We start from the raw sequence: 20,585 nt of genomic DNA, 5'->3' as shown, positions 1-20,585 counted from the left end.
AAAAGAACCCTTATGGTTTTTGACATGCATAGACATGCAGCTTTTTAAAAAGGCAGAAACAATTTATATTCCCGCCAATAACATATAAGAATTCCCATTTCATCACATTCCTATCGGAACTTTGTATATTTTTTTTCTAATCTGCAAATTTGATAGGCAAAAAAATGCTATTTTGTCTTTGTTATTAATGAGGTTGAGCATATTTTCCAGTTATTTTAAAACTAGTTTTTTTTCCTTTTATGAATCATCTATGTCTGTTAACAAAGCATTCCTAATCAGACACTCTGCTTACCAAGTTTTAAAATGTTCCTTAAGATGCTGTACAGCTTTTTCCAGCACGTAGCTAACAAAGTTAGAACTCTCAGAACTTTCTTCAAGAGGGATCTTGAGTGTGACATTGGGGGAAGGCAGAATGCTTAAGTCTATCATCGTTTCATCTTGTTTGGAAATGTTTCCTTGGTGAACATCTGGAACTACCTGAGAAGAAGGATTAAACAGTAAAAGATCACTAAATCCCAGTGCACAGTCAGGATTAATTTACTACCACATTAGTCAGGATAAGATAGGTTGTGCTGAGGTAACAAATTTGCCCCAATATTCCAGCGATTTCATACCACAAAAATTATTTCTCACTCATGCAACATGTCCATATGGGCTCTGTACATAGACACTCAGGACCCTCATTGACAGAGGTATGTCATCTCCTAGCTGTAGCATATGGAACACGTGGCTTTCTTTGTGGCCTCGGTAGAGAAAGAGACCCTTCACTATATCTCAGACTAGAAATAACACTTGCCATTTTGTTCACATTTCCTTGGCCAGAACTTGCCACCTGGCACCACTTAACTGTAAGAGAAGCTGGAAATGTGAGTGAGCAAATGGAACATTTGGTGAGTGCGACTGACTGTGCCGCAAACATTAACATGATGCACCAAGTTTTATACATGTGCGTGTGGTTTTTATAAGAACCAGTAATCTGAAATGCATGATAGTTGCTGTCTTAATGAATTCTCAAGTGCCTATACTTTGACTTTAACACTTTAAATTAAATTTTTCTGATATGCAACTTGATGTAATCTTTTTTTTTTAAATATGTTTTATTGATTTTCTACAGAGAGGAAAGGAGAGGGATAGAAAGTCAGAAACATCGATGAGAGAGAAACACCAATCAGCCGCCTCCTGCACGCCCCCCACTGGGGATGTGCCCGCAACCAAGGTACATGCCCTTGACCGGAATTGAACCCAGGACCCTTGAGTCCGCAGGCCGACGCTCTATCCACTGAGCCAAACCGGTTCTGGCAACTTGATGTAATCTTAAGAGAACTATTTGAAATTTTTTTTCAAATAGAAGCCCTTATAAATAAATTAAAGCAAAATATTAAGCAACCTGGGCATGTGCCCTGACCGGGAATTGAACCAGTGACCTTTTGGTTCATGGATCGATGCTCAACCACGGAGCCATACCAGCCTGGTGAAGTGAAACTTTTAAGGGGATGAGGCAAGCAAGATTGAGAAGAGGGAGAAGCCAGTCAAGGGTGTGGCCTCAGGTGACCTCTAGCCGCAGCCTGATCCTGCAGGGAGCTCCTGGAGCATAAGTAGCCCCAAGGACAACGCTTTGGAGAAGCTGCAGGCTGAGCAGTTAGCAGCAGCACCTGCCGGAGCTGGTAGCTGGATCCCCAGAGATCGGGACAGGTCACCAGCATTACATGCTGCCCAAAATATTGCATCTTCAATGACTCTGTCCAGTCATTTTTGTATCCAAGTCTTTTTAGGAACCTGTCAATACTGACCTCATCAGGAATTGCTAACCTGCCTCCTTTGTTTATTAACGTAATGTGTGTGGCAGGGCAAGGGTAGTCAGGAAAGAAATGTAGTCACTGTTATATATCATATAAAAGGAGTTACTGCCCTAACCGGTTTGGCTCAATGGATAGAGCGCCGGCCTGTGGACTCATAGATCCCAGGTTCGATTCCGGTCAAGGGCATGTACCTTGGTTGCGGGCACATACCCAGTAGGGAGTGTGCAGGAGGCAGCTGATCGATGTTTCTCTCTCATTGATGTTTCTAACTCGCTATCCCTCTTCCTTCCTCTCTGTAAAAAATCAATAAAGTATATTTTAAAAAAAAGGAGTTACTGATTGAATATGAGAGACATGGTATAAATCCATGGCAATATGTTTTTATGTAAAGGTATATGTTTAATTGTCAAGGTGATTTAGCAGCTTATTATGTAAAAAACTAATAAGAGCTATAATTTACAGAACTCTTGCTTTGTATAAGGAACTATACTAATTGCTATACAGATGTACATTTTAAAGTAGCTATTATTAGTCCCATCTTTCAGGTAGAAAAACTGAGGCCTGGAGAAGTTGAGGAATTTTCCCAAATTTACTCAGCTGGCTAGTTTCTGAGTTAGCTTTTGAACTCAAGTTGCTGAATCTGAGTCTTCTCTCTTAAAGTCGATATTGACCAAGTTTTATTTATTTATCCTCACCAGAGGATATTTTTCCATTGATTTTTAGAGAGAGTAGAAGGGAGAGGGAGAGACAGAAACATCGATGTGAGAGAGACACATTGATTGGTTGCCTCCTGCACGTACCCCAACCAGGGCTGGGGAACCTGCAACCAAGGTATGTGCCCTTGACTGGAATTAAACCCGGGACCCTTCCGTCTGCGGGCTGATGCTCTATCCACTGAGCCAAACTGGCTAGGGCAGTGATGGCGAACCTATGACACGCGTGTCAGAGGTGACACGCGAACTCATTTTTTTTTGGTTGATTTTTCTTTGTTAAGTGGCATTTAAATATATAAAATAAATATCAAAAATATAAGTCTTTGTTTTACTATGGTTGCAAATATCAAAAATTTCTATATGTGACACGGCACCAGAGTTAAGTTAGGGTTTTTCAGAATGCTGACACGCCGAGCTCAAAAGGTTCGCCATCACTGGGCTAGGGCATATTGGCCAAGTTTCCTCACGGTTCCCTGTATCAGTTATAGCACCACAGCTCTAAGCAGAATTGGCCATCTCTAGACTACCAAGTATTTTGTGTTTTAAATTGGTTTTCTTTCTAGAGTTTTCTGTTTTCTAAAGACCATGTGCACTACATTATATCAGGTTAGCCTGAATACAACCACAATGAAAACATAAATAGCCTCTTACAGTTTTTTTTTTCAAATACACAAATCAACAGAAAAATCAACGTATGCACATGTAACCTCCATATCTGTTCTTGGGTCCTCCATTACCTTTCTGGAACTGAAGGTGTTCTCAGTTCCTAGAGTCTGGTTTGCCAGTTCAGCCACCCAGCCAAATTCCTCTCTCATCTTCTCCATCAGATACGCAGTGTCCTCCAGATGATGTTGAGTCACCTGGAGAATCTGCACGTACTGCTGATCGGATATGTTGACCAATTTAAGGGCCTCATCTACTTCTGTGTGTAGTTCGGGTACATCAGGACAGTCTAACAAAGAAGAAGGTAATGTGGTAAAGGAAAAGGTCCATGACATTTGGAGTTGGGTGATGTGAGTCTAAATCCTAGCCGGTTAGCTTTCTATTTCCAGCCTTTTGACCTTGAGTGAGTTTTCAACGAAGTAAAATGGGCGGGAATGAAATAATGTAAAGTGCCTGATCACACGGTGTACAATGTAGACTTAACAGATGTTACTCTTCCTTTTCCTTCTTTCTGTGCTGTCTCCGAAAGCCATTAGGGCTGCTCACTGATATTCTGATCAGGACACGTGGGGGAACACACTTCCTGCCACCTTGAAGTCGAGCACAACCTTCTTCAAAGAGATGTGTCTCACTTCGGGAGGAAGCCTTTGAGAACAGTTTGGGGTTTATCATGTTCCCTGTGGTGGAGGCTCTGTCATCCTAGTGAGGAGATGTGGAGCAGGACCTCGCTCAAACTGTAACTGGCACGCTGTAGAGTGAGAAATACTAGTAAGCCTTTGTGTTTACAAGCCACTAAGATCCTCCAGTTCTTTGTTATTATTGCCAAACAGCCCATCCGAACGGTAACAGTGTTATAGGAACTTATATAGGTGTGCTGATGAGTGGGTTAATATTGTGTAAAGATTATCTGTATACTATGGAAGTTTCCATGTGTTAGGGCATTTTAAATCATAAGAGATCGGTGTTGTGGAGAAAGACCAGTCTCGATAAACTGTCTTTTGCTGTTTACTAAAAAACCGTGCCTTCAGCAAGATAGGAGTGGGGAGAAATCCACCAATCAGAAGCCAGGTAACTACCTCATCTCAGGTCTTAAACATCCTTTATTAGTTCTTTTATCATTATTTTTTAATCCTCAGCTGAGGATATTTTCCCATTGATTTTTAGAGAGAGTGAAAGAGAGAGGAAAGACAGAAACACATCAACTGGTTGCCTCCCACATGAGCCATGACAAGGGCCCGGGGCCCGGGCCCAGGAGGAGCCTGCGACCAAAGCACATGCTCTTGACAGTTGAACCCGGGACCCTTTGGTCCTCAGGCCGACGCTCTATCCACTGAGAAACCCGGTTAGGGCTATTGGTTCTTTCTGATACAAAGGTATAACCCAAGGTTACCTGGGGCCTCACACTTCTGCAGATTATTTTGGGATCTGTAGGAGAGGGAGACCTTTGTACTTGTAGGGAAATACAAGTGTAATAGTGTATGTTTGAAAAGTTATCCAAGAAACTATTATGAAAACAAAGTGAGTCACAGATATCAAGATACAGTATACATTTGAAAGGACCTATGGATATCCTTTTAAAGTGTCTTCATTTGCAATTTCAGTTATATTTTAGAATAGTGATATAAAGATTTTTTTAATTGTGGGGGGAAGGTGGTGATTTCCCTCGTGATCTTAGGCAAGTAGATTTCTACAAGGGACGCTCATTTACCCTCTTTGAGAGTGCCTGGGTGGGCTAGGGCGGCCCCGTGCACATTTCGGGGTCCTCAGCTGGCACCTCTCATCTTCCAGAAGGCCAGCCGGGGCTTTTCCACAGCGTGATGCATAGGTTTCTGACAGCAAGAGGACAACCCTTCGTGTGCAAGCACATTTCAACCCTCCACTTGGGTCACATTTGCCAGTATCTCGTTGCAAATACCTTTTTCTAGTTTTATTCAGAAAGGATTGACATATATCACTTTATAAGTTTAAGGTGTACAGCATGATGGTTTGATTACATATATTTTGAAAGGATTCCTGCATTATGCTTAGTTAATGCCCATCACCTCACATAGATACAGGAAAGGGAAAAGAACATGCTCCTGTGGGAGAACTCTTAGAATCTACTCTCTTAACAACTTTCATATAAGCCACAGAGCAGTGCTAACTAGACAGCATGTTGTCCATTACATCCCCAGCACTTATTTATGATATAACTGGGAGTTTGTACCTTTTAACCACCTTCCTCCAACCCCCTCCCCCATCATCTGTATTAGTTTATGACAATCAGAGATTATTCACTAAAGCTTCTAACTGGATGAAAGGAGGTTAACGATGAAATGTTTGAATGGGACTGTTTTTGTAAGTGGTTAGTACATTAGTGTGCATTTTTCTCTTATGAAAACTTCTGTTTCTGTGTGCAGTCTCACACTATGACTTAAAAAACAGACACTTGAATAATGAGCATCATTACCCCGTCAGACATCTTATCGGATCCTCAGAACATCGGTACGAAGGAGCTATATTGAGAGACCCAGTTAGCAATTCAGAAAAAATAAGGCCCTCCTGGCTCTAACAAAAAGGTCCCGTTTATATTCAACCTCTTACTCCAAGCCCCTAGCCACACTTTTTAGAATGTCCTTCCTGTAGGGCTTTGGCAAACAGAAGCACCAGAATCAAAAGCTCTTCTTGGCTTTTGTAAGAAATTTTGTGTTCAGGTCCTAGTAGGGTGACGGAGCAACTTTATTTTTTTATTTAATTCTTACCTGAGGATATTTTTCCATTGATTTTCAGAGAATGGAAGAGAAAGGGAAAGACAGAAATATCGAACCCGGGATCCTTCAATCCGCAGGCTGAAGCTCTATCCACTGAGTCAAACTAGCTAGGGCCAAAGGAGCAACTTTCCTTCCCGGAAGTACAGGGAGGGGAGGGAAGGGAGAAGGGAAGCGGTGTGGGTCCTATGGGCAGGGCAAAGGGTTTCTCTCCGCGGGTGGAACAAAGGCCATGTTAGATCTGGGAGAGCAAAGTCTGCTTGGGGCTTGTGAGGAGCAGCCACTTCCCATTTTTAAATACCAGTTAGTAATTAACCTGCCAAATGGGAAAAGTTAGTGCCACTTTCAAAAAGAAAAGAGAAATCACTTGGCTAAAACTTTGCTTTCTTAAGGGGAAGATTGCCTTCATCGGTGGGGTTTCTTTCCTTCCTTCCTTCCTTCCTTCCTTCCTTCCTTCCTTCCTTCCTTCCTTCCTTCCTTCCTTCCTCCCTCCCTCCCTCCCTCCCTCCCTCTCCCCCCCTCTCTCTTTCTTTCTTTATTTTCTTTCTCTCTTTCTTTCTCTCTTTTTTTCCTTCTTTCTTTCTTTCTTTCTTTCTTTCTTTCTTTCTTTCTTTCTTTCTTTCTTTCTTTCTTTCTTTCTTTCTTTCTTTCTTTCGCAAGAAAGAAGGAGTTGTCCTAATTTGTTCCTAGTTCTCTTTTGCACACAGTTGTGTTGGTTTGGTCTTCAACCATAAAAACTTGCACAGGAACAGGGAGGGAATTTTAAAAAGGGAAAGAGTGATTTTACCTACTTTTCAATAATAGAAGTTTATAAACTACACTGAGCACCTCCATCTGGAGATGAGCTTGCTAAAAAAGTGCTTGAAGGGAAGCAAATAAATCCATGATGCTTGTAAAAGTGAGTTGCTTGTAAAAGTGAGTTGTTGTTTTTGTTGTTGTTTTTACCTCTGACCAGAATACTATTGAAACCCTGAGAAAATAATAATTATTTACCTTCCCATAGATAATCCTGACATTTTTGGCATCTTGCATGACAGTGGAAACATTCTGACGAATTCTGGCCAAGTTCTCCACATGGTCCTCTGTTCCACACAGGCACTGTCTTTGAACTCAGGCCTCCAGGGTCAGCGTCTGCAGGTAACGCAGCATTTACACGTCAGTGTCATTACAGTCTGCGCTTCCAGGGCGTGGATAACAATGCCATTTCTTTTTCTTTCCTGTGCTTTCAAAATCGTCTTCCTGTACTTAATCATAGGCATGCATGTTGGTGCAACCACATGCTAAGACAATTTGACATCTATTGAAAGTTGTATATATCCTCTAATGCAGCAATCTCATTACAAATTATTATTACTCATCATTATGAGTACACTCCCTTTGCCCCACCCCCAGAAAGAATTTTATTTTCTGGAAGGAATCATGAGGAATTATTAATGCTAACTGTTATTCAGAGAGAGACTTGATGGGGTAGGAGAGGACAGCTTTCATTAATTTTGTTTCTTTGTATATATGAATTATTTTAAATTTAGCTTATTTTTAACACTATTATTTCTGATGTCAGTGGGGTTAACTAAATAGGGGATTGTGCCTGGCTGGAGTGGCTCAGTGGTTGAGCATTGACCTATGAACCAGGAGGTCATGGTTCCATTCTGGGTCAGGGCATATGCCTGGGTTGTGGGCTCAATACCCAGTGTGAGGCGTACTGGAGGCAGCTGATCAATGATTCTCTCTCATCATTGATGTTTATGTCTCTCTCTCTCCCCCTCTCCCTTCCTCTCTGAAATCAATAAAGATATATTTTTTAAAAAATAGGGAATTGTAAGCTACTTTTCTATTTAGATTTGTATTTTAAAATTTTAATTATTTTAATTTTTTAAAGCCATATTGCAAAATATGTTGTAGTTTCAAAGATATTAAAAATGTCTGTTTCTTGTCCAGTCAGCATGGCTCAGTGGTTGAGCATCAACGTGTGAACCAGGAGGTCATTGTTTGATTCCCGGTCAGGGCATGAGCCTGGGTTGCAGGCTAGATCCCCAGTGTGGGGCATGCAGGCGGCAGCCGATCAGTGATTCCCTTCATTGATGTTTCTATTTCTTTCTCTCCCTTCCTCTATAAAATCAATTATATATATATATATATATATATATATATATATATATATATATCCTATCTAATAAAAGAGAAACATGGTAATTAGCCGTACCTCTGCTACCCTTCCCATTGGCTAATCAGTGAGATATGCAAATTAACTGCCACCCAAGATGGCGGCCGGCAGCCAGGCAGCTTGAAGCGAACAGGGAGGCTTGCTTGCTCCAGTGATGGAGGAAGCCAGGTTCCCCGCCTGCTGCTGCCGGCCTCTCAGCTGCAACTCTAAGAAACATTGTAACAAATATAGAAGCTAAACAAAACCCAGAAATCTGCTTTAGTCAGCCCGGCTTCAGCCAGCAGGACCGCAACATTGTTTCAAATACAGAAGGTAAACAAAGGCCAGAAACCTGCTTTCAGCAGCTGAGGCCTCAAAGCTGGAGCCAAGCCTCAGAGCTAAACCTGGCCCAGAATTAAAAAAAAAAAGAAGAAAAGGAGAGGTTGGGAGCTTCAGTCACCCGCCAGCCTGAAAACGGCCCTCAGCCCCTCACCCAGACTGGCCAGGCACCCCAGTGGGGACCCCCACCCTGAAGGGGGTATGACCAGCTGCAAACAGCCATTATCCCCTCACCCAGGCTGGCCAGGCACCCCAGTGGGGGACCCCCACCCTGATCCAGGACACCCTTCAGGGCAAACCAGCCGGCCCCCAGGCCTCTATCCTATATAGTAAAAGGGTAATATGCCTCCCAGCACCGGGATCAGCGTGACAGGGGCAGCGCCCAAACCCCCTGATCGCCCTGCGCTCTGTGTGTGATAGGGGGCGGGGCCACAGCCTCCCTATCCACCCTGCTCTGTTCGTGACAGGGAAGGTGCCCCAACCCCCTGATCAGCCCTGCTCTGTGCCTGATAGGAAGGCACCCCAACCCCCTGATCGGCCCTGCTCTGTGTGTGACAGGGTGCAGCGCCCCAACCACCCCCCCCCCCCACGGACCCTGCTCTGTGTGTGAAGGGGTAGAGCCATAACCTCCCCCATCGGCCCTGCCCTGAGTGTGAAAGTGGAGGCGCCCCAACCCCCTGATTCGGCCTGCTCTGTGTGTGACAGGGGGAAGCGCCCCAACCTCCTGATACGGCCTGCTCTGTGTGTGAAAGAGGGGGGAGCTCCAACCTTCCCATCAACTCTGGCTTGAGAGTGATAGGAGGGGGCTGCTCAATTCCCCAATGTGCCCTGCTCTGAGCCCGAGCATAGGCTGACCCTAGAGATTGGGCCTGGCCTTTGCCACCCGGGAGCAGGACTAAGACGACAGGTTGTTATCTCTCCGAGGGTCCCAGACTGCGAGAGAGCACAGGCCGGGCTGAGAGACTCCCCCTCCCCCCGAGTGCACAAATTTTTGTGCACTGGGCCTCTCGTATATATATATATATATATATATATATATATATATATATATATATCCAGCACATTAATATATATGTATTTTAAATGTCTGTTTCTTGCCTAGCTGGCATGGCTCAGTGGTTGAGCATCGACCTATGAAACAGGATGACAAGATTCGATTCCCGGTCAGGGCACATGCTGGGTTGTGGGCTCAATCCCCAGTAGTGGGGGTGCAAGAGGCATTTGATCAGTGATTCTCTCTCATCATTGATGTTCCTATCTCTCTCCCTCTCCCTCTCCCTTCCTCTCTGAAATCAATAATATATATATATATATATATATATATATATATATATATACTTTAAAAAGGAGCAAAGTTCAAAATGTCTTCTCATTAAATGGATTTTCTAGAGGCCATAGGTTTACTTTTCACTTACCACCTGTCCAGAAAAGTGATGGAAACCACATGTAAATACCCTCCAGCCCCTGCCTGCCTATCCTATATAAGAAAACCCTAATATGCAAATTGACTGAACAGTGGAATGACTGCTCTCTATGATGCACACTGACCACCAGGGGACAGATGCTCAATGCAGGAGCTGCCCCCTGGTGGTCAGTGTGCTCCTACAAGGAGAGCGCTGCTCAGCCAGAAGCCAGGCTCATGGCTGGTGAGTGCAGCGGCGGTGGTGGGAGCCCCTCCCGCCTCCACAGCAACACTAAGGACTCCTCGGGGGATGTTCACCTGCTGGCTTAGGCCTGCTCCCCATGAGTGGGCCTAAGCCGGCAGTTGGACATCCCCCAAGGAGTCCCAGACTGTGAGAGGGTGCAGGCGGGCTGAGGGGACCCCCACCCACCCAGTGCACAAATGTTGTGCACCAGGCCTCTAATTTTTAATAAATAGCCTCATGTGTTCTGTGAAGAGAATGTTTACTTTGTTGAGCTTGCTGCATACCATCTGGTTAGGGTAGGGTTACTGGAGAAAGAAGAGTATAAAGGTATAACACTGGCTGTTTTGTTTTTGTTTTTAATTTTTGCATTTATAGGGGACCCTGGATCTTCAAGTTACCACTGAGGTGAAGGTGGTTTGAGGGGCAGGGAGAAGGGGGGCCAGGAGCCAGCTGAGAGTAGGGGCTGGTGCCAGAGTGTGTGAATGGGGAGGACCCTCTTGCAGATTGGTGGAAACGCACATTCTGAGTTGGTGGTGGAGGAGGGAGTTGCAGTGGTTGGGAAATTGTTTAGATTTCAACGGTCTGAGTTACTAGTACTCTTGTGCACATTTGAGTGTAGCAACTCATGTGTAAGATTGCTACACAAAGTGAAAGCTAGGGTAGGAGGAGGGCATAATTTTGTTTCAATGAACATGTTCTTTATCGTTGGACTGTTATTCCAAGACAATTGATAGCTACATAAAAATGCAGGCAAAACTTATCCAATATCATCCCCGCATTGATATATTTAGTGTGTTGTCCTTATGTTGTCCTGAATATTTGGTGAACTTGGAATCTCAGAAGGGAATACCAGACGAAACACCTGACTTACCAGAAAAGGCCACCAGACCCTGAAATAGAACCTGATGACAATTCCAGTAACGATGGCTGTTCTCTCAAGGAACAATGGGACGGGAAGGATGTAATGTGTGTTTTCCTGGCTGCAGTTTCTGACGGTGTGAGGGAAGCCCCTCCTCCATAGAAGCCTGCTATGCAATGTCAGGGCAACTTGGAGAATTTGATTCAAATGTTGCCAGTGACAGCTGATATAATTAGAAAATAGTCAGCTAGAAGGAGCCCCTTTTTTCCTACATACAAAAATCTGTATATAATTAACATATACAAGCTGATGAGTTTGGAAATAAGCCAAGGCTCTAACCACTTTGCCAACCGGCCAGGGCAGTAAAAGGCAATTCCTATCTTTTACAGAAATTCCTATTTCTGTAGTTTTGGGTTTGCCTGTGAGCATTTTCTGTGGTTTTGTGCATACATATTATGACTTAGGGAATTACAGTAGTGATGCAGAGGAGGCCATGGAGGGCACTAAATATGACCTGGTTTTCTGTGACACTAGGCTTCTTACCACACTGGGAGTTAAGGAGACTGATTTTAAAGAAACTCCTGGATGTTCCAGCAGAATCGAGCTGAGCATCTGCATGAGTCTTTATGAAGGAGGAAACCTCTTCCCCCGCGAAGTTCTCACCCCACCAGCATTTTCTTTTTCAGCTTTGAAACTTTGTTTTAATGACAGAACAGCCCCACAGAGCTCTGGAGGAGGATGGGAGAGGGATGGTGTTTGGCAGATTTCAAAGCTTCTAAAAGGCTCTGAAACTTTGATTCTCCAGAAATTGCCACTCTCAGAAACATTGTACAAGGACTTAGAAATGTCTAGCATTCCCACAGCTAAATAAAACTTGACTTTAGCATGAACATCTAAGTGAAAATAATCTTTTAATACTCGCCTTGGTGTTTTGGCCGGTCCTCCATGGCATTCAGTGTCTCAGTGACGGTGGTACTGAGACTTCGGTAAATGGAGAGACTGAAATCACAAAACAGCTGGAAGAGGCCTGGACCATCCCAGCTCTGCACCAGATCAGCTTTTTTGGTTGGCTCTTTGAATAAAGCTGGGAAAACGTAAGGCTCGATTACATCTGTATCTGACATGAAATATGACCGAAAAGCCTGGTCAAATTCTCGCTCCATCTGTTTGAAGACGTTAAAACTCCTGTTAAAGAGACATCTCACGTCCACGGTCAGTTGGCTGAACATGTGCTCTATTTGGGTCACTTGTGCATCTTCCTCCAGGACCTTTTCAGCGACAGGGAGCTCTTTTTCCTTCTCTTCATGGAGAGGAAACAGGAATTGATATATCTTCCTAAAAAACTGTCCAATCTGTGGGGTTGGGGACAGAAATGGAATGGAATTTTATTTTCTTTCTGGGCTATTTTTTTATTGTAAATTTTAAAGTAAACTGACAGTCGTTCTAAATCAAGAACAAATCTGGGCAAACTAGGAACAGGTAATTCAATGGAAGGTAATTTATTAACACTCTTGTACGGGCTTTGGCTTTGACGGTGGAAATAGGATCTGAAATTCCTTTTGGTTTACGTTTGCCTATCAAAGGCCTAACAAGGCCAAGTTTTCAAGATTGTTGGCAAGCCACAGGCTGGCGGTGGTTGGCATGCCGTGGTCCAAAGGGCACAAAGAAGGCTCTGGTCTCACCTCTATCTCAGTGTCTTAGTTCTTCTCTTTTCCCCTTTGGTGGAATATCATTAGTGTCTTTATGTTCTCCTCTTTCTCATCTCATCAAAACATTCACACTGAAGTGTAGATGCCTAGTACCGCTAAACAGGTTACTTAGGATGGTTACTCGTTTGCAGTGAGCAGAGCCCTCGTAGCTGTAGTGAAAGGAATGACGCTCTAATTATAGAACTCCCTGCTCCTTGGGAGGAGTTTCCAGCAGTCACACCATGTCCTACTTCATCTATGGGACAGCTAAGTTTGTGCCAGAGCATATGGCCTTTATGTGATAGTGATATGGCTGCTACGTTGCGTGTTGTGGAACGTATCAACTACCGAACGTCACTGCTGTAGCATCTCACTGCAGTTCAAAGAATTCTCCAGAAATTCTTAGAGGACTCATGCCTTTCTCAAAAAGTAATCTGGGTGGGTCGTCTGCCTCTCCCTCTGCCGGCTTCTGTTTACCTGAATCCATTTATAAAAGCAAAGCTTTAAAGAGCCAAGAAATGTTCATGAGACCACACACTGGCACAGATAGGAACGGTCTCCCAACCTCCTGACTTCCCGCCAGTTCTTATTCCACCATCTTCTGGTGTATTCGAGAGTGGCAATAAAAACAGAGCAGATGCAATTAACAGTGGAGGCAAATTAACTTGGCATATGATCATCCTAAGGGTTGTTCCCTCTATAATTGGGTATGGCACTGCCAAGCCAGGAGCACACTCTAATTAGTGCATGCTCTAATATGCAGTGGGAAATTTCACTCCATTTCATATTCAACTCACTTCGTGAAGGGGAAGGGAAATTCAGGCCAATAGAGTAGGAGACTTTTGTGGGGCAGAGCTCATCGTATTCAGGTCACCTCCCTCTGTGATTCCCTCTGCCCAGAAGATAGCCAGGGGACAAAAAAGAAAACACGCCAGTCCTATAAGACATGCATGGGTAGGCTCAAGGGGAATACTAGTCTGTGTGTGTGTGCACATGCATGTGCAAGCTCCAATGGAGGGCAAGCCCATTGAAGGAGAGATTCAGGAGGCAGAGAAGGTCTTCAAATGTTTGGCCTCCAGGGGAAAAAATTAAAGCAGCTTGAAATCAGAGACTATAATACTATTATTTTGAGAATGCAATTCAGCAACATTTATTGGATATCTATAATGCTTTAATGAAGATAAATGGAGTATGGTCCCTGCCTTTATAGAGCTTACAATCTAGTGGGAATGTGTTCACAAATAATACATACCAGGCAGACAGCGTTAGGGTTTCATTCACACAGTGTCATTAAAGGGAGGGACAAATACTGAATGGCTGTTCTAACTTATAAATTGTGCAGACCAGGCAAATCATACATAAACATGAATGTTAGATTCTAGATTGCAAAAGGCCAATATCATATCAGGCATCTCTATTCTAAGTATTAATATAAATTAAAATTTTAAAAGTAAGTTGAAGAAGATACCTTAAAAACTTTAAAATCATAAACTCTTTTATTCCCTTACCACATTTCCCATAGAGGACCAACTAGGTTGATGGGTTGTATAAAATCTCACACAGTCACTTTGCAAGCAAGACTTGCATTCGTCCCAGGAATCTGTCAAAGACTCCTGGCACAGCCTTTCTTCCTCTTCCAGATGTTCTTGAACTTCGTTCATAAGTTTCAGGGCCTCCTAATTAAAAAGTGGAAACAAACATCCTATTTGCATTTCATGACTCTCTGTATACTTCAGTTGATTTCACTCTTTAAAAATACCCCAATTCTAGACTACTTCTTCATTCCTTCTTCAGGCCCCTGGCAGCCGACAGATCTACCCCAAAGAAAGCTTTCTCTTCGATTAAGGGCACTGATGAGTTCCTACTGAAGACTGTGAAGAGCTTACCCATCTGTTCATCTATTCACTCACTAGGTATTTACTGAGTGCTTGCTATGGGACAGACATTACTAGACGCAGTCCCTAATTTGGGGAACAACGGTAACAAGTTTACTTGTCTGTCTTCATATCTAGTTCTTGAGGGCTGTAGAAGGTAGTTTTAAGGCTTAGAAAACTGACACATTAATCTATTTCAGTTATGCCGCCTTTAATTTTTGTAAGTTTTTAACGCTGCAAGAAAGTGCAGGTCTTGTATCAAGTCTTCCTATTCATCATTCTCATTGTGGGGATGCTGTACGTTTTGCACCTTCATTCTTCTTGTCCATATCCCGAGCACGCCCCCTTGTGGCGACTTGCTGCACTTGGCCAGTCCCGCTCTGGGTGGTGAGGAGCCCAGAAGTGACACAGTCCCTAAGAACTTCAGCCCTGTCCCCTGAGCTCCTCTCAGGCTGGCCCCCCGCCCGTCCCCTGGCCTCCCTACCAGCGCGGACTTCTGACGGCAGGCTCCCTCCAGGCCCGAGGTATAGTTCGCGGGAATTATGGGGAATAATGGACCCAGCCGTTAGAAGACAGCGGCAGAGCTAAGGGCCACTCCCTTAAGTGAAAACTACACGAGGAGGCAGTTTTTTGTGCTTAAAAATAATTTAGTGTGTGTCCTCAACTAGTGAAAAAACAAGAATTCACCCTTTTCTGGCATAGGAAGCCCAAAGAAACACCTGGGCACTGACGATCTTCGGCATCTCCTTTGCTGGGCCTGCTCAGCTGCCCTCATGGCAGGATTCCGAGGCTAAGCCAGGTGGCATTTGCTGTGTCCCACATTAGGACGGGCAGGGCCCCGCCTACTGAATGTACCTTGTGACCCAGACAGGGTTTTCTTATCTCCTTTGCAGAGCAGCTCTAGAACCCTACATCTTCTCGCGGGAGGGTGCCTCACCTTGACAGGCAGCGATACCACCAGCTTTTCTCAAGTCCCAGTTTTAAATATTCTGCTCGTTGTCATCATAAATCTAAATCCCAATATTCCAAATTCCAAACTACAGTCACTGCCCTTGGGCAAATAGGAATTAAAAATAGGATCTACCTTTTGAGGTTTTGTCTTAAGTGAGATAAGCAAGCAAGGCATTAAGCAAGTTATTTGTAGTATTTCCTAGTTTTCTTCCACTGGCCCCCAAGTGCATAACAAAAACTAATACCAAATCACGTCCCAAGTTTTGGCAGTGAAATGTTGCCATGGAGGAGGTAGCTCTCTGTTTTAGGAATGCCCTGCCCATCCCTTCCATTTCCCCCCTAAATGTCTCACCCACTGACAGTCCATATCAATTCCTGTAATTTACAGCTTATCAAAGTCCCATCTGAACCTGGAGTGGGGGCAAACTAAGCCAGTAGGGTTTTCCAGTTTAGTAAGTTTCTGATGTTCTCACTGAAGGGACTGAGGAGGGGGGTTGATATGATGCTGGGTCAACTGAGGATGGGTGGTGCTCAGTACTGGGAGATGGGGGGCACCAACCCCATATATACCAATTCATAGTTTGTCTAAAGTTTCCCCTATTCTAGGTTTAAAGTAATTTTAGGAGACTTAAGGTTAAACAAGTTTTTCTTTTAAAAGATTAACTTTTTAAATTGAGTGTCCAGATCTTAAGAATGTGATTCAGCCCTAATCGGTTTGGCTCAGTGGATAGAGCATCGGCCTGTGGACTGAAGGGTCCCAGGTTCGATTCCGGTCAAGGGCATGTACCTTGGCTGCGGGCACATACCCAGTGGGGGGTGTGCAGGAGGCGGCTGGTCGATGTTTCTCGCTCATCGATGTTTCTAACTCTCTATCGCTCTCCCTTCCTCTTTGTAAAAAATCAATACAAATATATATATTTTTAAAAAGAGTGTGATTCAATGAATTTTTATACAATAAAGAAAAGTTAAAATTTTATGAGTCCTAGGATTCTTTAGGGCCAGAACTGAAACCAACCCCTGCTTACTTGACCCACCCTAACTGGAGCATTCTCTTCATAGGACTGCACCCTGGGCTTGCCAGGAGGCTGGGCAAAGGGGGAAAAACAAAGCCACTGGGGCCCACAGGCAAAGCACCAGCCGACTTTCTCCCCAGCCATTCACAACAGTGTTGGGTTAACCTGTTAACATCTCGAATCACACTTTCCTCATTTATAAATGAAAGTAATGTTTTACCCAGGTGTTGGAAGGGTTACTAGTATATGTGATAATGTTTTATTTCATTTTAGTTTTAAAAATACATTTTTATTGATTTCATAGAGGAAGGGAGAGGGAGAGAGAGATAGAAACATCAATGATGAGAGAGAATCATTGATTCGCTGCCTCCCACACTGTGGACGGAGCCTGCAACCCGGGCATGTGCCCTGAACAGAAATCAAACCATGACCTCCTGGTTCATAGATCACCGCTCAACCGCTGAGCCACGCCGGCCGGGCATATGTGATGATGTTTTACGCATGGCCTGTAAGTGACATTTGGTGTCATTAGTCCCAGAGGCCAGGCTCACAAGCCCACCAGGGAAGAGGGAAGCCCAGAGGCTTGCTTCCACATTTTCCTCAGGAAGGAGTTATTTTTCATTTCCTAAAAATCCTTTGCTTGCTGCCAAAAGGAAGGAGGGCTTTCAGCTGCTGGTCAGGCAATCTCCTTTCCTTGCTAGGGACCGCAGGATGTGGGGGTGGCGGTGTGGTGACAGGCACCGCAGCTTGTCACACAGCCCCGCTCTGATAGCTCACTGGCCCGGAGGCCACCGTGCCGGGAGGGGCAGAGAATCCCAGCAGCCACCTGAGGCCTCCACCTTCACAGGTGCAGGGAGGAAGTACTAGAACTTCTATTTGTATTTTTTAGATTTAAAAATTGACTCTGGGGAGGAAAAATTGGGAGTTGTTTGATGAGTACAGAGTTTCAGTTTCGTAAGATGGAAAGAATTCTGGAGATTGGTTGCCCAACCATGTGAATGTACTTAACGCTACTGAACTGTACGCTTAAAAGGAATGAAGATGGTAAATTTTATATTCTGTGTATTTTACCACAGTTTTAAAATTATTTAATGAAAACACATTTAAAAAGTAATTTCCTCTTAATGTTAACATTTAAAACATTTCCTAAGTTCTGTTTGTTAAAGTTTTGATCTCCTCTTTGATTTAAAGGGTAATACTGGAAAACAATTTTTAAAAAATGTTTTAATTGTTTTGAGTATTATGTTAATGGTTAATGCTATTAAATTATGAGCCACGCAATGTCTATAATTTAGAAATGTATTGAGCTTCATAATCGTAACATATGGACAATTTTTAACATCTTCCATGGACATTTGAATATAATGTGTATGCTCTGTTGGCAAGGTACATGGCTTGAACCATAGCTGTCAGGTCAAGGTATTTGAATTAAAAAAAATGGTCGGGCTGATGTACTATTTCATACCCTGGTGCTCTGTTGTGTGCTGTGTCAGACCAGTGCACAAGGCCCTCGGCCTGTGAGGAGCCTGGGGGAGGGGGGTCCTCACATCCCAGAAGCACTGACATTGGCGTCCCCTCTCTCTGTTCACTTGCAGCCAATTGCAATGAGTTGGGTTTCAGAAGACTCAGTTACATGATGATTTTTATTGTCTGTTTTAACTAAACTAGTCCTCACTAACTGTACATGAGGCTAAAAACCCAGCAGATTATGAATAATCTCAGCTCAGCAAGACAAGAAGCCAATGGCAGAGCTGACACTTCTTCGTTCTGCGCTCTTTATCGGTGACAGATAAGAATCTGACAATCTAATTGAACCTGGCACATGGGCTAAAATATTTCAAAATATCTAGATTATTTGAAATACAAACTTACATCCCCCCCCCCCCAGCTAACCACGAACCTCATCCTAAGTGTATTTTGTGCCTTGAACTACTAGTAGGTGGTAGTAACTCATGTTTTTAATTTATAAATAAATTAATACGCATAATGTTTAGGAGTGAATGCTAACAAATATTTTAGGAATAGGGATAGGAGATCAAAAAACTTTGCGGACCACTGATCTAGCCAAAAACTCGCTGAACACTTCTGACTCAATATCCTAACTCAGAAGGAACTAAGGATAAGGCATTTTTTAGAAAGCAGCATTCCCCAACAGAGACGAGTCCCCACAATTCCTGGGTCTGGAGTCCTGCAAAGGCCTATTCTACAAGGAATATGTTCTTTGAAGACATTTAAAATTTCTTCAATAAAAGCTGCTCTCCAAAAAAACTCTATTATCAGGGAAAATAAGTAAGTCATCAATTGCCCTTGTAAGTGCAATATTTATGGTCTACATATGTTTAAGAACAGATGTTATTTTCAATCACTGTACCTGTTTTTCCACTCTACATTTCTTCAGGGTTGTCATTAGATTAGTATGTTCCTCCTCTCTCCTTTCCATCATGGTTTTCATCTGCTTCATACCAATCAAAGCCTTCTTCACCTCTTCACCAACATCTGTATCGCCAGGCTCAGAAAAACCTAAAAGATATGTTGCTGCTTTTTTCTTTGAGATCTGATCAGATTACAGTGTATCTGTATCAAAATACAATGAATTCACCCATTTTTCCCATGTCTTCTAGATAGATATTTAATTGTCCTTTTATAGCATCAGACTCTGAAAGCAGATCATAATGAATTAGCTGTCAGCTGCCACGTGGACCAGCTGCCGCATGGATCACACCTTCTGTTCCTCACTGCTGAGCTCCCAGACCACTCAGAGTTCATTTAACCTCAATGTTGCCATTTTACTCAGGGCGTGTTTTCATTTACCCATTTGATTTCTTTCACTTAAAGCTCAAGTGTGTTTGTATTATAGAAAAGCTTGAATTTTCTTCACAATTTATGTTAAATACCCAACTGGGAACCTCAAACCCAGTGAACAATTTCCCTTTCTCTCAGCTTCAATTACCTTCCCCGGAGGCATCAGACCTGGAAAGTATCTCATTTAATGCAAGATTCTTTAATAACCTGCTGGACATCTCTTACCCAATTTAATAATCCCTTAGTGAGTATAAAGTTCATTATAATTCTCTCCACAATAGCCAACGTGGCTTCCTAAAGACCTCATTCTCGCCTCCAAATTTAGATCTCCCCCCAAAAGCAACGTTTTAACTCACGAATTGTTCTAAGTGTTAAGTACCCAAAACATATATTATCAAGCAAAGGTCAGAAGTTAATGAACACAGACCAACCAGATTCAATGTCATTATAACCCATTCTCTCACTATCTCAAGAATAACTGCACAGAATACTTTAGTTGTTTAAATTTTTCCAATGCTAGAAAAGAATTTCACTGTTCATTAAAACCGTGCTTAGAGGACACCAAACATCTGGATGATACCAAGAAATGCAGTCAAAAAGTTGGCAAGTTGTATCTGTGTGATAGCAAACATCTGGATATAGGAATGTTCTCAGATACTCAATTGGAATTTTCTATTTTTATCCAGATGTTTGGCGTCACGTCTACTTGGTTTGAGTGCCTCGAGAACATCTCACCATGAAACCAGAGGGCCGCCATGAATACGGTTATCTCTCCACTGTAAATCACTGTAAGTGCCAGCCGGACATGCAAACAGGACACGGCACAGATAAAGAAACTGAACATACCCTTCGGGCTTCCATGGACAGCAGCTTTGTCCTTCCAAGTAGGTGCACAGCGACAATCTTTCAACCATGGCAGATACACAATAAACACCAGGAGTGGCAGCTTCATGTTCCCGCTGTTACTGCCAAGGAAACATAAACCTGCATCTAATGCCTGCCATGGGGTTAGTTTCTGTTGGCATCCATTGAAAACACATGGTGACGCAAAGCATTTTTCTGTCTATTTTTCTTTATGACTTTAGACAATTCATAGGCCTGAGACATAGAAAACCTGAAATATAAATTATAAAAAATAAAGACAGCTCAGGCCTCCAGTTTGTTTACCTTCTTTACGACAGTTAAATAAGGTCATCACCTGAAGTGCTTGAAATGTAAGGTAACGGAGAGTATGGCTCACAGCCCCATAGAATCCAAATTCCATTTTATTTCCTTGTCAACGGTGAACTCCCCCAAACACAGAATTAGTTAAAATATACCAGAGGGATTTTCCCCCTCCAATTCTGAA

General features: G+C 43.2%; 1 protein-coding gene across 1 annotated transcript; it reads right to left on the bottom strand.

The window, feature by feature from the left end:
- Positions 1–288: 288 nt before the first annotated feature.
- Positions 289–20,198, bottom strand: CLUL1 (clusterin like 1). The gene is made up of 7 exons (XM_023743566.1): positions 20,084–20,198; positions 18,807–18,955; positions 14,106–14,273; positions 11,832–12,261; positions 6,916–7,053; positions 3,250–3,464; positions 289–477 (listed from the first exon to the last, which is right to left on the bottom strand). Exons 1-7 carry the CDS (start codon positions 20,187–20,189, stop codon positions 289–291), a joined length of 1,395 nt encoding a protein of 464 aa, XP_023599334.1. The 5' UTR covers positions 20,190–20,198.
- Between the last annotated feature and the right edge of the window lie 387 nt (positions 20,199–20,585).

The sequence above is a fragment of the Myotis lucifugus genome, unplaced genomic scaffold (assembly GCF_000147115.1).
Source record: "Myotis lucifugus unplaced genomic scaffold, Myoluc2.0 scaffold_401, whole genome shotgun sequence".
In the NCBI taxonomy this organism is placed as follows: Eukaryota; Metazoa; Chordata; class Mammalia; order Chiroptera; family Vespertilionidae; genus Myotis; species Myotis lucifugus.
Note: the sequence above shows the minus strand (reverse complement) of the source record. Positions and strands in the feature narration are given on the sequence as shown.

What these genes read in the sequence shown, in the direction of transcription:
- CLUL1 (XM_023743566.1), bottom strand. Translation starts at nt 20,189, where the DNA reads ATGAAGCTGCCACTCCTGGTGTTTATTGTGTATCTGCCATGGTTGAAA. An exon ending in TCAGGATTATCTATGGGAAG is followed by an intron (nt 3,465 to 6,915) that starts GTAAATAATTAT and finishes CTTCTTTGTTAG; the next exon opens with ACTGTCCTGATGTACCCGAA. An exon ending in ACACCTTCAGTTCCAGAAAG is followed by an intron (nt 478 to 3,249) that starts GTAATGGAGGAC and finishes CCTTCTTCTCAG; the next exon opens with GTAGTTCCAGATGTTCACCA.